The following is a 17,260-nucleotide window of genomic DNA, read 5'->3' on the forward strand; positions in this document are numbered from 1 at the left end:
AACACACCCCTCCCTGCAGGAACCATTACATGTGCCTATATAGATCACCTAGATTTAAAGAAAAATTCAAACCTTTAAGAGAAAATTGGGAAAATAAAACCCATTCATTAAAATCATCACAGGAATGGCACTTACACATGAAAGGTCATATATAATTCCACTGCCTAAATTGTTCTAAAAAGAATCACATAAAAACACTTTTGTTTTTTACAGGAAAACATTATTTCACAAGGAGCACGATGGAAGTTAAAGTTGCCTCCTGCCTGTCCTGTGCACACTTAACGTACTTCCCTCCCCCCCACCCACTCTACTCACGATCACACATATTTTAAGGAATAATCCCTTTGCCACATGTCTTTTCTCGTTCAGGAGAAAATGAAATATTCAGCATACAGCCACTATTAAAGCTGGGGAGCCCTCAGGACCTACGAGCAGGCTCCTTTTCCATTGGATGGGGCAAACTCTGACCTGTGAGCAAAACCAGATGCGCAGTGTATTTCTCAGAATTCCGGCCTCACGTATGCGTAGCTCCATTTCTCATACAGGGCCAACACCAAAAGTTGGTTGCTTGGTTTGTTTGTTTTTTAAAACAAGTGGAGTGAGTTCAGATTCAGGATGCTATATATATTTTTTTATTTTATTTTATTTTATTTTTAATATTAGGTGTATCAATAAATACTGGCCCCTACACAGGATCACAGCTGTACTGCTCTACATGATGCAAACTTACCAACAAGACCACCATAGTGCCAGTACAGGACAACATACAGAGCTCAGGAAATCGCTGTGTTAATTATGACCAGTGCAATAAGCAGTGGTCACAGCACATTAGCTACCTAATGACTGGCAAGCATTTTGTAGGCAGCAGAGCAAAGTGATTTTTATGAGAAAAGGTTTTAAGTAGGTGACTTAAGAGCTCTGTAGGTATTTATAAATAATTCCTCTTTTGCATACAGGATGAAAGAATAACACTCGTTAAAAGAAGTCTGGTGAATGGGTAACCCAGGTAGTGCTTTTTGACAAGAGATGACAACCCAACAGCGGTCAACAGTTCAGCACAGAGACAAAGTAAAAAAAACAAGCCAGCCTTAAAACTAGATGTTTGCAAGAGGTGCTGAAATAATAAAGGTTTCAGCAGAAACATTCTAAACAGATGCACTACACTCCACACACAGCTGATTTACATCAAGCAAACAAACAACACGCACAGGCACCCAAGCACTTCCCAATGCATTTTAAAAGCACATAACACTGCCCTAACAGATTACCCCATTTGAATTGTAGATGAACAACAAAAGGCTTGTTGGGCTCAGGATGGTTTCCCCATCAACTTCATCAACTCAAAAATAAAGCAACACACAAGGTACACAGTCCTGCAGTCCTTCCCTGGAAAGAAACACACATCTAGATTTGTCTGCCTCAACACAAGCCAACCCATCCTCTTCCAGCTGATCCTCTACTTCATCCCTTCGATATGGAACAGTTTCTGCGTGCTGCATTTGAATCCTTATTCCATATAGTATTTGATGACAGTTTCCTATAGGACTGTAAGAGTGCTGTAAGCCCTGCTTTGATGCTGCCACTGAGACGACAATCCCTTCTTGGTTTCATTTTCTCATCTTGCTTACTTTTACAACTGATTGTTTTGTTTGCAGTACGCTTATTAGTTCTCTTACAGTATTAACTGTAAGTGATACAACTGAACTGCACCTAGACATACAAACGTACGCCAGTGCAGATACTGCAAAGCATATTTTTAAATCAGAGGTTAAGTGTTGGGTAAAAAAAGTTTAAGTGCTACCTTGGGAAAAGCAGCTCTTCCTTTGCAAAACGGAAACAGCTCCCCCATACCAAGTACACTTACATGTAACATACATTTTCATATACTACAGATAGGAAAATTTTAAATGTGAAAGCTTAAATACCCATCAGTGATTACTGTGGGGTGACAAAGACATAACCATGCAAAGGGTCCTTTCTGAAAGGACTGTACAGCTCATGCATCACATGCATCTTCTCAGAGAGTTGCAATCTGCTGTCATCAACAGCAAACAACTCTTCCTGCAAATATTTTTGTTTTAAACAACTGTTTACAAATTATGATTCTTTTCCAAAAGCGTGTGATTTTCAAATCTCATAAGCTTCATAAGGGAAGAGTCAGAACTCACAGAAAAAAAATCATTGTAATACATAATATAGGTAACATTAAAAAGATTTAAACAGTAGATTTTTGAAATCAGCGTCCCATCCCATAAATCATATTTTAAGTAACCAGAGTTATGTACTTAGCTCAGGACAGAGGGGAATTACCTAAACATCTCAGAAGCATCTGCACACTGTTTACAACAGCACCAGATCACGGAGCACTGGACGTATTACAAAGCCAGAAATGCACTGCTGAACAGCACTGAAAAGTGCTGCCTACTGAACTTCTTTTTTAACACAAGATATTTCAAACTGATTTTTTCAATCTTTCCATTTCAGAATTACAGAAGTGATTTTTTTTTTTTTTTTTTGCACTTATTGAAGGACGATGGGGAATTTGGGACCCAGACGGCTTCTGAATAAAGCCGTTCTCCTTTGCCATTCTCATGAAAATCAGCTGAAATCTGATCACATTCAGAACTACACATACATATACTGAGTATATGCTCTGTCAAAGCACTGTAAATACGTGTTAAAAACACGTTCAAGAAGTTTGGTTTCCAAAATAATCTACCCAGAGCCAATCTGAACACAACTCAGCCCACAAGATGACCAGGCCTTTGCAAACCTAAGCAAGCACTACAACTTGGAACTACCACACGTGCAGTAACGATTATGTAATATTGACATTCAGGAAGTTCCTAATTGCTGAGCATTTCCCTTTGCAAAAATCTCTCTAACTTACTTCTAGGGATATATATAGGCATGGTTGTTATTTATGTATATTTATATTACCATATAAATATTTACGTATCTGTTAGAGAACGCAGTCTAGTCTAATTCATAAATTCTCTGTTTATTGTTTTAGAAGTAACACGTATTAGAAAATGTAAAAGCCAGTTCACGAATAAGTGATACTAGTTAAGGATTATAATGGATATTCTCACTCTATGCAGCAAGAAGTCTTTTGATTAATTAAGGAAAATAACAGAAGAGCAACAAAAAGACACGTACATTAAATTACCTAATTTGGTGATATTTATAAGTTATTACAATAAATACACACTGTAACAAAATTGTTATAATGCTGTATCTTTGTAACTACCATTTTTTAGCTATTCTAAAATTCCTTCCAAGATAAAATCCCTACGTTCAGTCCCTCAGTCAATATAATAATAATAATCTGATGATATCACTATATCGAGTAACCAATATGGGACCCAGAATGGAAAACAAAGCCCTTTAAACAACAAAAAGATTCAATTAAGAAAAAAATCGAACGTATCACCAATGTTATTAAAAACACAATTCTGAAATTTAACAGTCAATATCTGAAACCAAAATAACTTGCTGCAATTCCAGCAGCAGAATGCTTACATCAGCCCTTTGCAGCAGAGGTGAACTGCAGTAGAACAAAAAAGGCACTCTCCCCCGATAGAGCATTACTGCATATTTGTAGTGCTGAGGGGAATTTGTCTCAGAATTTGTACCAGCAGTTAATTTCTCCAAGCCTTCTAACTGTGCTCTTTGTCTCTGCAAGACTGTGGGGTTTGGGGCCCTTTGCGATATGAATAAAAATATAACGATGGTAACAAAACTCAGCAGGTAATTAGTACACATGCCTTCAATGATAAATAAATCCCTTTAAAGCCAGTCTCCATTTCATAAGTCCCTCATTCATATATGAGCAAAATCAGGTTTATAAGTACATTACAGACCATTTTTAGCTATTTGTACACGCTAGCCTTTTTTGATGTACATTTCTACTATATTTATACACATAGGCTTTTAAAACACTTACACATTGCAAGCAAAAAAGCAGTAAGGTTTCCAGACCATATAGCACTTCCTCTGCCTGCACTCTGCAAAGTAAATGCCGCTTACCGTGGCGAGAGACTTCCTCTGGGCGAGCCTCCTCTGCCAGCAAGGCTGCGGCCGTTATCTCCCACATCTTGATCTGCAGTGTAAATATTTCACAGCTGATAAATCGACTCTTCTTAGATAAGAGTTTTAAAGCTGATGTAGGTATCTTAAAAATATCTTAAATCTTAACTTCTATCCGCAGTTTCTACTGAAGAGCGAAGCCGTAACTAGTTTAAGATTGCTGAACTGTAGCATGTAAGGTGTTGTCCTTACACATTTCTGAGGCTGTACCAGGCCATGGATTATGTTCACTTCTTTCATTCCTTTCAGTTTTACAGCACAGAAGCGTGGTTTGCATTTGCAGTACCCTCCCCTCAGCCACTTTTAATTTCTACGGTGAAAGTAATGAATCACAGCTGTGGACAGCTAATCTGTATGCTTATCACAGCAAATCCTGATGCTCTGTATTTTTTTTAACACTTTGCATCCCAAAACAACTCGTAAAATAGGAAACGTGCTAAACTTACCACTACCATCCAACAAGCACGTGCTACTCTGCAAATTTACTGAAAACTTTATGAAAGTGTCTAATTCACAAATTCCTATTTATAAGCTGAAGCATAGGAAAGTCCCTTGCTAAAAACGTAGTAAAACAAACAAAAAAGGCCTCATTAAATATACGAAAACGTTTTGCTTGGAAGGACTCAAAAGGGTTATTTTCCCTATGGCCTCTCAATAAAATAACCCTATCTGCCCCCTTCAAGGTTGCCCTCCCCCTATTCTGAGTCAAGTGACCCCCGACCTCTTGGAGGGCAAAGACATGACTGATCCATTCTTGGTAAACTGCTAAACTCATTCCCTTCCCCCAAACAGGCATGACTACTACGACATGTCAACAAATCCCTAGGATGGAATGAAACAAAGCAAATCCAGTGGCTCATTAAAACCGGAGAGGAGCCCGAATGTTACAAAAATGTCAATTGGTAAATATTCACAAGATTATTGAATGCTGTAGAAGTTCTCTAACGGGATCTCTTTCACACGAAGTTGTATGTAATGCAATTTCATGAATTATGCAAATAGAGGTTTAAACTATTCACGACAAAACCCAGAGCTGTGTTGCTCTCATTGCAAAGAGCTAAGAACTGAACACATCAATCACCGAAGTCACAGGAGACATTGTTGCATTCCTGCCTGCTGATGGCTCTGCTTAAACATTTACATTTCAGAAAGTTAAAAATAAAAATAAAAAAAGCTGCTCTGAACTACCAAGAATTTATTTGCAACACGTAACAACTTTAAACAGACTCTTAATAACCAAAAGTTGAGCAGAGTTCAAAAATAAAATCTTACAGTATTCTTACAAATACTTGAGTTTCTTAAGTTTGTGAAGTGTCAGTGTTTTCACCACCACCAGGACGCTTACCTGCTTGGCTGTTCTCAGACTGAGCTATAAGTGCTGCCATTGCTGAATTTGGATTCAGCCTATTGCCATACATATGGGACGGAGGCAGACTGAGAGAAGATCCAGGTAGGGTGTTTGCCTGCAAGAAACCAAATAAAACTTGAATACTTTTTTTAAAAATGAAGAGAAATATTAGGTATACTTGAAAGAAGGCTGCCTAGTGCACAACAATTTGTTTTATTGGGTGCTTGTTTGCTTGTTTTAAGTTGAATTTTTTAAAACAAAGATGTGCACATTTAACAGAAAAAATACTTTCCCCTGATGAGCACAGAAACAGAACTGCAGTACTTTTAAAATACACCACATACCGCAGTACACTCTTTATAGATATGCTAATTAAAAAAACGACTAATAACAAATGCACCGTAGCAAATATTGAAAATACCTACACTGCATTTTAAAATAACAGACAAGGAAGAGGATGGAGAGATCTTGCAGCCCCGAAGTATGCACTCAACGCTAGGACTTAGTAGCATGGCGACCATGTGGTTATCCTCCTAATTATTTAATCTTATTAAACCATTTACAAAATAAGGGCAGGTAGACAACAGATGTCTCACAAATGCCTGGGTTCCTTACATCACAAGCCGGCTGTGGAGGTCAAAAGGTCCAACTTTCAGCTCTATAGTTTAACTACACAGAGCCATATTTCCTTTGCTCTGCTCCGTCATTAGTAAAACCTGCACACTATTTTGTTACTTCCTATTTTGATAGACTTGGAAGCCTGGTGTTTTTTTGTTTTGTTTTGTTTTTATTTTAAAGAACGCAAACAGCCATTACAAGTATGTTTTCTATACAATAGGGGGCTCAACGAATCACAGCTTTGCCCTGACCCCATATAAGGAACTGTATTTTTGGCAGTTGGCCAGCTCTACTTATTGAAGAGCTCCCAAAGTTTGTGTTCATTCATGTTGCTAACCACAATTCTGAAGGTCTCTGCTGGGACTTGTGCCAAACAAGCGAAAATGAACCCTTAAACAGATGAAGCTAAGGAGGCTGGCCAAAATCTTGCATAATCCAATGCAATAAAAATACCTTCCTCCTTGGCTGCTTATGCTTTTTCCCTTTCGAAGAAAAGATTTGTGTCAAATGCTGAGTTTGAGACAACCAATCAAAGAAAAAAGGCGCTGCTGCTTATTAAAAAGGCATTTCCCCACCTGACAAAAGGACTGCTTCCGAACAAACAAAAGGTTGCAATATTCAGAGGCGAACAAAATCGCAGATACACAATGTGTGCAATCGCAAGTTTTAGAAAGGAGCTTTTAAGAAAATGTAAACGACCCTTACAAGGGAAACTTTTTTCAGAAAATGAAAAAAAAAAAAAAAAGGTGATCAGTAAGGAACTCAATTTGTGGGACGTTTTGACATGTATAACTGCACACAAGAGACGAGGGAAACATACTGGTTATTACAGCAAAATATTACAGAGTATAAACTATGTCTCTGGAAAGAATCACACACTACCATTAAGTTTTGGCTTTCAGCCAACATATTAAACTTGATGAATGGACTTTTATGAATTCACACAACTGTTTTCAATGATGCTTTATTTACTATATACTGGTGAGAAATTTTCCCTGATACTTGCATTCTTCTACTGTCACAAAGTTAGAAAAAGCCACAAGTAATTACTTGCAATGATGAGGGTTTTCTCACTTCGTATTTTAAAGGTATGTGCAAAACAGTTAGACACAGAATTGCAGTTTCACTTCAAATCTGGCTTTTATTTCTGTATTTGCACAACTGCATGTCTCCAGTAGAATTAATCTGAATTACTGCTAAGTAAAGCAGGCACTTCCACCTACTGATACAACATCTTCCAGAAATACAGTACATGGTGGGACTGTGACACTTAACTGCTGAAGTAGGCAATAGTATGCAACTCCTGCTATTTCCCTTAACGAAGTCCTATAGCAAGACTCCCAGTTGACTACTATAATTCATCAGCAAACTTCCATTGCTTTCCTCTCCAAAAGGAAAAAACAAAAATAACTGATTATTTCACTGAGGAAACTTTACAAAACAGCACATTGTAAGATACAACATTACTTGTTTCCATATCTAAGAGACAAGACTAGCAAATTAAAAATTTATGTACCCTTCTTCACGTAAATAAATGGGTTGAGATTGTAAGTTCTAATATTATCTGTTAGTTTTTATTCTACAAACACATTATTTGTGCTCAGCATTAGGACATTTCCATGAAAGATTTTTTGTAATTCCAGTGAGAATTTGCACAGAAGCAGCAGCATTTACCCTCATTCTGTGTAATTCACTACCAGCCTGCTTAATGATGTACAATAGCAACTATATATTAATTTATAACGGCAGGGCATCTATAATCAGCACAGAGAATAAATGTTTGTTTGACAGAAACATGCCCCAAAAGCTTTAAGAACATTCTAAAAAGTATCTAAGTGCCTTGAAAGGCATTGCTAAAGTCTGTTGAGTAACCATCACATCACAAAACAGAAGACATCAAAGGAATTAAACAATGTTTGCCAAGTGAGCTGATATAGCAGATCAAAAGACTTAGCATGATTTAAACAATATCTAAGTTGATTTTTTCACAAGTGGTGGTTCACCCTAAACTTAACCCCATTTATACCTCTAAAATAATAGTAAAGGTGTCCTACAACAAGTCAGAACTACAGAAGTTGTAGTGACATCATATCTCCTATGCAACTCTTCAAAGGAAAAGTCATGTTAACAAAAATGTTAAGTAAGCTGGAGGAAAATTAAAAAAAAAGAAAATAATATTTTTTTAAATGGCAATGTAAAATGACAAGAATAACGATTTGTGAAGCTTTATTATGTATGTGACGACTTCATCTGACAAGAAAGTAGAGGAAGTGGAGGGGTACTACATTATTTAAAGGTGAAATAGGAGCTTAGTGTTTCACTCACAGCCGAAACAAGCTGTAGCAAGCATTTATTAAAAATGCGCAATCATCCTGTCAATACACATTAAGATCACAGGACTGAAACATGCTCTAAAATCCAGAACTTCTAAAGCCACAGCATTCTTTGTTTCAACTGATTCAGTCAACACAACACACGATCAAAATGTATGAACTAATAAAGAGACCACTAAGCATTTATTTTGAAAAGGCTGCAAATTTTCCTTATGAAGGTTTTAGCAGAAGGATTTAAGCCCATCTAGAGGTATATAATACACTACTTTCATTTATAGCACGTTCAATAAATCAGTAAAGCAATAAGCAGCAGAGCAGCACAGAAAGAAGATACACTGTAATTCACAGAATGCCCCATTCCAATAAGAGCAAATGACTGATCCTTGATTGATGCTTACAAACACTTCCTCCAGCGTAGGAAAGTCTTAGAGGGTATTCCTCTAATTAAAGAATTACGTTTGCTAGTTAACTAAACTTCACTAAATACAGATATCCTGACAAATATTTAAAGCTGTTTTGTATTTTAGCTTACATGACTCCAAAATTTCAAAAGTTAAACATTCTTTAAGGAAAAAGAGAAACGCAACAATGCGTAATCGCATACAACTGCATCAAGTCTCAAAAATTTGAGAATCTCCAAGCATGCCAATTCCCCTGTTCCTTTCAAGTTTTATGCTCTGAAATATTTTCTGATAACAGGCCTCATTTCTGTCTCAGCTCTACACCAGTAAGGTTTTAATACTCAGCGTGTGATGAGAGATGAAACCAAGTGTGAACAACTTTCAGGTCCCATGAGTAGGCTGACTGTTGAAGCTGTCAGGTTCAATTGCATCATTCCACATTATTCAATGCCCCAAACTGCTCCCTAATTGTTAGGGGCTTAACATATTCAAAACCATTGTTTAGGCTAATGCTGAAATGCCTACAGTTGAGTTTCCATAAAGAAAGGGGAGGGATTTAATTGTAGTTAAACCATTACTGAACTCTCTTCCTTTCATGATAGGACAACAAGGATGGCCCGAACAACCAATTCCAAGACAGCTTCTTAATCAGTTTATATCCAATCAACATACCTTTTCCCTTCTGCTTTTTTAAAAATGGTCACTGCTGTATTGTAGCTTTGTGTCATATTGTGATGATGCTTTAAAATTAGTGACATCGTTTAATTACCTGCTTCAGCCAATACAAGTTGTCAAGAATAACTGAAAGAGATATTCTAATTTCTCATTTAAAATAAAAACATGTCATTACTCTTGTGTTGTCTTTATCCCTTTAAGTTCGATGACCAGATTAATGTGCTTGGGTTTCACCTATCCATACTAATTTTTTTCCACCGTAGAACGATGCTATGATAGCACAAAATCGCCCTCAGTTTCAGTAACATGAACAGAGCCCTACATACCACCAAAACCAAGCAAACTTACAAAAACGACATAGGAAACTACTAAAAACAATATTAAAAAAGAAGCAAATGAAGTTTTTAAGCTAAATACACTCTGCTACGCTGCTGAGAAGATGTTACTAAAGGAATTCCATGCAATTGCCCAGTGTCATGAGGTATGGAAGAAAATTCAACTCCTGACCAAATATTAGCATCAACATGCTTTATCAAGAAGCTATCTTAAAATAATGTATTTCAGTCAATGGCAAGTAACATTTATCAAAAATAACATCAAAATTAAAACATACATCACAATTAAAAAGTTTAGATATTCAAACATCTTCATGTTATGTACACAATGTTAAACAAAAATCAGTAATATACAAATTAACTGCTTTTCTTGAGAAGGTGAAAGAGCTTGCCTACCAAGTGATAGCTGCAAAAGCAACCTTGCTTTTTGTTTTCTAGCTGAACTTGGACAAATGAAGAAAAGTGACTTTATCTCTAAAATTTTTTTTTTAAGCCAATTACATTACCTGGAGCTTTGTTTGGATATTCAATGCAATGGGAAGAATGTGCTACCAGATCCCTTCAGTACCTTTAATACCATCTTTAACTTCACTTAAGAAGTGTGGGGAGGGAGCCACTGCTACACACCATCAATCATTTGCCTTCTCTGAATGCTGTTAGCTCATCATATGGGATGGCAATACATAGCTACATAGGGGTTGTCAGACTGCAGTTAACTTCAGTGACACACCAAATTTCTAGGAACCCCAAGTGGGAGTTCTGCCAAATCAACTGCTGCATTTCAACTCTTCATTACCTTCACCACAAGTGTCTAAATCTTGAATCTAGTGAAAACAATAATACCTGAAAGATTTCTATCCCAATAAATACAGATGGAATTCAGGGAACAAAGAAAATCCTGGATACAATAGTCTGTTTCCACTTTTCTTCTGAAAACCATCATACAAGTTTGCAAAATGAACAGCAGCACAAAATGATTTTAAAATGCAATGTGATAAGCTCAATTTATATTTTAACTGAATGAAAATGATCTTTCCATCTTTTCACTTTTTTCATATTTGTTCTCTTATTTATTGGTTGAATTAACTTTCAAGCAAACTATAGTATTGGTTTCTTGATTACTACAGCCGACAGCACTACTGATGCACACAACCTTCTACAGCTAATCTCATCTCATCTGGTATCACACATACCAGTACATCAGCAATATCAGTTAACCTCAAATGCCTATATAGCCTTTTATTCACTCATTCCCCAAAAGAAGTACTGGGATTGAAAAGATAACCAATCCCATTCTGCCACCAGTACCATCATGCACAAGTCCCTGAAGTTTGGTGGGTTTTTGTTTTTGACAGATAATAAAGGTGCAATTTTCTGAAATCAACTGGACTGTACCTCCCCCCCATACACAAAACTGCTAACTCATCGAAATAAAGAATTAGCTGGAAGTACAGATATTGGAAAAGCTAAAATGAAATCAGAGAAAGGTTTTGGCGGTATCTTAAGGGAAAAAAAATTTCAATCAAAAAGCATTCATTAAAAATGTTAAAATTACCGTAATTAAAATCTGTTAGAAAACTGTATATGTGGCTTATGAAATCATCCTATGAATACATTACTCACATCATTAGTACTTCTTACGCTACTAGCATAAAACTAGATGTCGTGAAGGCTCTTGCTTATAAACTAGCAAATAATCAAATACTGTCTTTGAAAATCAATTGTTTTGATTAAAAGTACAAATAAATCCTTCAATTAAATGCTACCATCTAACCTTCAAACAACAACACTCAAATATTTTTCAAGAAAGGCATGAATGAATGCAACTGGGAAACTCAGTGGGATTTGAAAGGCAAAATGAAAAATTAATGGCACACCTACAGAAACTAATTTATACCTCTGCCCACTGTACAACAAGGACACATCAAGTCATTAAAACCCACATGGGTAGAAGGCCTATATTCCAATAACGTGAAAAAGCTATACCTTCAACTGCACAGCCAGTTTACTGGTCTCTTTAACATTAACTAAGCTGGATATTCTGTTAAATTTTAGCCAACTGATATTTATCAATTAGACATTAAAAAATAAATAGGCCTGCACATAAACTTATTAGAATTTTTTCTTACTAAGCTCAAAACTTTTTTTTTTTTCCTCTTTTCTCCCTATCATTCTTTAAAAAAAAAAAAAAAAAAAAGTGGATTTACAGAGGTAAGACTGGGATTCCTCCACTTCCCCCAAAAACATAAATGCCAACAGAGCTGCCATTTCAACACAAATCCCTTTTACCTCAAGTTTGTTCCTCCATCCTTTCCATCTACCTCTGCCTTCGTTGCACTCACTTAACCTGTATGTGCTCTGAACAGACAATGGAAGCAATATCCTGCCTACAAATCTGTTTTCCTTAAGAATGTGAACCTATGCATCGGGAATCACAATTTCACTTTTAATACTGACTAGCAGAAAGAATGACTTGATTAGGAAACAGACCCTGTGTACCAATTTAACAATGTTTTCTTCATGAGTATTCCAAAGAAACCCTGCTTAGTAAGGCAAATAATAAATCTGAGAAAAAAGTAATCACTTCCAAGATCATCTAAAATTTCAAAAATAGAAATAATGAATCAGCCATTTATTCACACATAGTGACGTAAAATTTCTAAATAAACCTCAACAGCCTTCGGCATTTAAGTGATGAAACAAACACCTATGGTAGCAGAACTCCTGCTGTGTAAAAATGCTTGCCAGATACTCAACACTATAGAAGGCATGTAAGGACTGCCTCAACAATGAACTCTGCAGCTTGGAAGGAACAAAGGATATACTACATAAACTTGAAATCTTTTTCAAGTCAAAACTAAACATTTGGTCTCATCTGAAATTTTATTTAATCTTTCCATTGCATACAGACTAAAAAATTTCACATTTTTCACATTCAACAACATTACTATTGTCTCAGGCAGCTAAATTGAAGTAGTGCTACACTCAGTTCAACTAAGAGGTCAATGTGCCTCAGTTGCCTGGAGACTGATGGTTGCTACAGCAGCACTAGATAAGCCAAGCTAAATAAGCTTCAGCTTGAAGGCAGAAAACATTTATTGCTAGACCGAAACATTGATGCAGTTGTCTCAGCATGCAGCACTGCCCAAGATCATGCAACTGCCTTTCAAGCTACCTGTATATTGCACAAGTGTATGTGAAGACAATCTCACTGAGGCAAGAGAAGAATATAAAACGTAAAGATTTTAATTGAGCTAAATACTAGATTACTTGCAACTATGATTCCTTTGTTCTTCTACTTGAGTCACATGTTACAAGGAATTTTCCCTCTGGCTGTAAATTCTTCCTCCTTGCTACTCTCCTCCACCCCCACCCCAAAAATCCTCAGTCAGATTGAAGGAAAAGAAAATTAGATTTTTACCCATTTTGCCTAGAAGTAACAAAGAATTAAAACAGGTTTTAAGTGTCCAACAAGAAAACTGCAATGGCAAAATCTTTATCAGTATCATTCTTTTTTCATTTTTAATTTCGTAAGTCTCTCAGATTTAAGTGGCTGTGACACAAACATAGTTTAGTGCTTTAGGAAGGAAAGTATTTTATATTGACAATTCACGTAACAATACCTAACTCTTCTCTGTCTACAATGCACTGGGGGATGCAAACAGAACACCGTCTAAATATACTGACATTGACTACTTCCTACGTCAATGAGTCCCAAGGATGAACAACATACTTTTTTAAGAATAATCTCTTTTTGTTTTGGATGTGTTGCTTTACCCTTTTTCATCTTTTTAAGTTGTGAGATAAGGAGCACAAAGTAATCTTAGCATCCAAACAGCCTGTGATCCATGGCGATATTTCACCTTTGACCCCATGGCGAGGAGTCTCTTCTGAGAGATCTTATCACCAAGAGCTGTTTTGATAGTCGAATAAAATATGTTAAGTGGTTTTCATTTATCCACCATGTCTATTTATTAGTGAATTCTAGTACAGCATTAAGGATACGATTTCCTTTCTGGAAGCGTGCTGCTCAAACCACGCACTATCACAATTTCCAGATGTTTTATTATTCTAATTACTACACATATTAAACTAAATGCAAATCATCTTTAGAAAGACAAATCCATAAAGATATAACTAACCTGACCACATACATTTGTTAGGCTTGCTACTTTTATGCAGGTGCTTAAAAAACAGAACCAACCAAAAATACCATTATATTGCAATATAAGTTATAATGGAATAAGCAAAAAAAAAAAAAAAAAAAAAAAAAAGAACATACTGCTCATCTGCAGGAACAATCATTTAACTCTTGATTATAACAAATAATTTTGTATCAAATAAAGAAAAAGTCTAGTAAGACCTGAGGTCTCAATCACCAGAGGTAGCGTTTTTTTGGAGAAACTTATCAATAAACCAACATATTGTCATAAGCACTATCAGTGCTTTACACAAATTATTGGTTTCTAAGGGTTAAGAGGTTTCATTACAAGGCAGCCTGTGATACAAACCAAGACAAGTCACTAGGCTTTGCAGATAAGGAGTCCATACTAACTGCACTCTGGACTTCATATCTGGCATTCAGCATCCAAAGCGTTTATGTATTAGGAAACACTTTAGGAATTGACCTGAAAAAAAGTAAAAACAACACAATGGTCTTCCCAAGTTATGGAAATCATATTTAATTACATGGCTCAAGTAATTTATCATAATTAAGACAAATTGTTTTGGATAGCAAGAAAATGTTACTCTATTCAAATAAATCCATAGGGATACTTCTGAAGTTTCTAGTTTTAAGCCTTAAGATGTTCTGATCCAAATGCATCCACGCAAGCATTAAACCAAATTCTTAACTTCAGCCATTACATGTGGTACCAATGTGTACTTTCGCTCACTCAAGCAACCTACCACCTAGTGCAGGCTACTTGAAGACTAAGATTATCACGTCTGTCACATCAGTGTCCTAGAATTGAGGACAATTTGTCTTTTTTCATGTTTTCATTCCATCTCCCAAAGGAAAGCTTATTAAAGCACTGGCAGGAGCAGATCTGCCATTTTTCTAGACTACTCATGAAAAGGATGGACCAAAACCATCTTTAAATGGACTTACACTTTTGCCTGCCCAGCCCTATCATGTTAGATGCTCACTGGGAAACTTTCCTCCCTTCCTCATGTTTTCTTAAGCTGAATGTTTTACCAAAAAAAAAAAAAAAAAAAAAAAAAAAGACTGTTTCTCTGAACAAGACTGGGAAACAGAAGCATTATTGGCCATACTGAATTTGAGAATATGACATCCATTTGTTACTATAACTGAAAGCTCAGTCACAGTATCAGTCAGGCATGTGGTTTTTTTATTGTCCTAGAGTGTCAAATCTGCCTTCTGAAGATTTGGGGGAAAAAAAATTAAAAAAATAAAAAATAAAAAATTTTTGGTAAAGAGTACTTGTTGAAGCAGTATTTTTATGTAATCATGATTTCAACTACAGAGAACATTCCACTCCTGTTCTGGAAGGCATAAATAACATTATTTTTAAAATTGCTCCTAACCTCTGCTGATAAGGATCAGAATTAACAACAGTTCATTTTTCCAGTATTTTCAGTTATTTTTCTATGTGTGTCAGAATATAAAAGAAAAAGGGGGAGAAGGTTGCCTTTGACATGTCAAAGCACAATGATGAGCAGACTTGAACCACAATAAGAAAAAACATTAAAATAGGAAATACAAAAATAGCGTAAATTAGCAGTGTGGAGAAAGAGCAGGGGGCTAAGGAGACCCAGAAAGACTAGCCATAGTAACCCAGAAAGTGAGAAAATAAAAATCAAAGGACAGAAGCATCTGAAACATAAGGTGCCATACATTCAGCATCTGAAAAGATCTCTGGATTCCTGAGCTTTCACATTCCTCTATTGTTAACAAATAACTCCAAACCTATTGAAAAAATTAAGCCTTATCTCTCTTTAAAGGCTGCATCACACAAAGGAGGATAACCACCACTATATGAATACTAAAGAAAACCCTGCTGTTTTCCTACTGCTCCTAAGGGGAGTAAAGCCAAACAGACTTCAGGGATAATGGAGGTGATTAAAGCAAACTTATTTCACTTAGAATTGCAACTGAGTAGCAGCACCTACCTTCCCAATTATCACATCTCCACCACGTAGGCTGCAGTTTATTCCATCATAATTAAATCCCGGACTAAAGTAACGAATAGCAGCTATTCACTTTCCCTATCACTGTGCAAGTCACAAGGACTGCTGTTACAGATGCTTCTTTTGCTTCCCCTCTATTAGCTGTTCCTGTGGTCAAGGAAACACAGTCCATAGAGATGGGAACTTAGGGAGAAAACAAAACAAACTTAGGAGCAGGAAAAACAGCTTAAGAAAAGAAGCAATCCACTAGCAGAAACATCTTTCCCTCTGTCCTAAGAAACAGAAAAGGTTTTGGACCGTATCTATAAAATAGGTTATTGTCACGTATGTGCAATACTGCTTGAAAGCGCCTCGCAGTTCTTGCAATCATTAGAAGTGTAGATACCATCACATGGGAGGGAAAAAAAAATCTAAAATCGCAACTAAATATATTGATTCCCAAATAAAATTCTGAAAATTTCTGCATCATCTGCAATTACTATAATCCACCAAACAATATCAGCACAAGAGAGTCTATTAGCTCCAAATCTTTACAACAAAATGCTCTGTTTTAAAGAAACCACTACATGCCTACTCTACTCCATTAAAAATCTTGGAATCGGATGACATGATACAGTTCTTCTTAGAAAGAATACAGTTTGAGAGATTAATAATCAATGACTGGAAGAAAACCAAGCCAAAAAGCCTTGCTTCCGTTCCTGCAGTCTGATACTATATTCTGAGTGCACACAGAGCCCAGAAACAAATGGCCCCAGAGCGCTACTAGGATAATTTCACTGATTTAGGTAATCAAAACGAACAGACAGCTCAACCAATCTCAGTCTCTATCAAAACAGTAAACATCTCCTTCTCTGTAAAACACGTGATCTACTAAAACTAATTAAAAATTTTAAAACTGAAAGTAAATTAATCTCCCAACCACAATTTCCTGGCAAGTAGAAAACAAATGCTGCTGTACAATACCAAAAGATTCTGAGGCACCTACATCACTACTTTTGCTGTAAATAAATATTTAATCACTAAGAACAACTTATCAGAAAGAGCAATACAGCAAACCGATACAGAACAACACAAGAGACTAACAAACATCTTTGCTACAATCAAGCGTGGAACACAAAGAAATCCTGGAGATGAAAACTGAGCACCGTGATGCAACATGCAACTTGATTCAACAATAAGACAATATTCCAAACCAAAATGCCAGAAAGTGATTTTTCTTGACAACAAAACATATGTTAATTTTCATGTGATAGGTAGACAAGTTTCAGAGACATAAGATACAGTATTTAGCTGTAACATGCAAAACAGGCA

At 36.3% G+C, this 17,260-nt stretch overlaps 1 protein-coding gene across 5 annotated transcripts in view; it reads right to left on the reverse strand.

Annotated features, from left to right (window-relative positions):
* Positions 1-17,260, reverse strand: part of MLLT10 (MLLT10 histone lysine methyltransferase DOT1L cofactor) — a 114,020-nt gene that overhangs the window by 14,131 nt on the left and 82,629 nt on the right. For all 5 annotated transcript variants that reach the window (XM_085227286.1, XM_085227284.1, XM_085227285.1 and 2 more), the window contains 2 exons: positions 5,435-5,552; positions 4,030-4,102 (listed from right to left, as the gene is read on the reverse strand). In XM_085227286.1, the coding sequence (XP_085083412.1) occupies positions 4,030-4,102; positions 5,435-5,552 (191 nt within the window). The remainder of the gene's footprint in view (positions 1-4,029; positions 4,103-5,434; positions 5,553-17,260) is intronic.

The sequence above is a fragment of the Meleagris gallopavo genome, chromosome 6 (assembly GCF_905368555.1).
Source record: "Meleagris gallopavo chromosome 6, MGAL_WU_HG_1.1, whole genome shotgun sequence".
Lineage (NCBI taxonomy): Eukaryota > Metazoa > Chordata > Aves > Galliformes > Phasianidae > Meleagris > Meleagris gallopavo.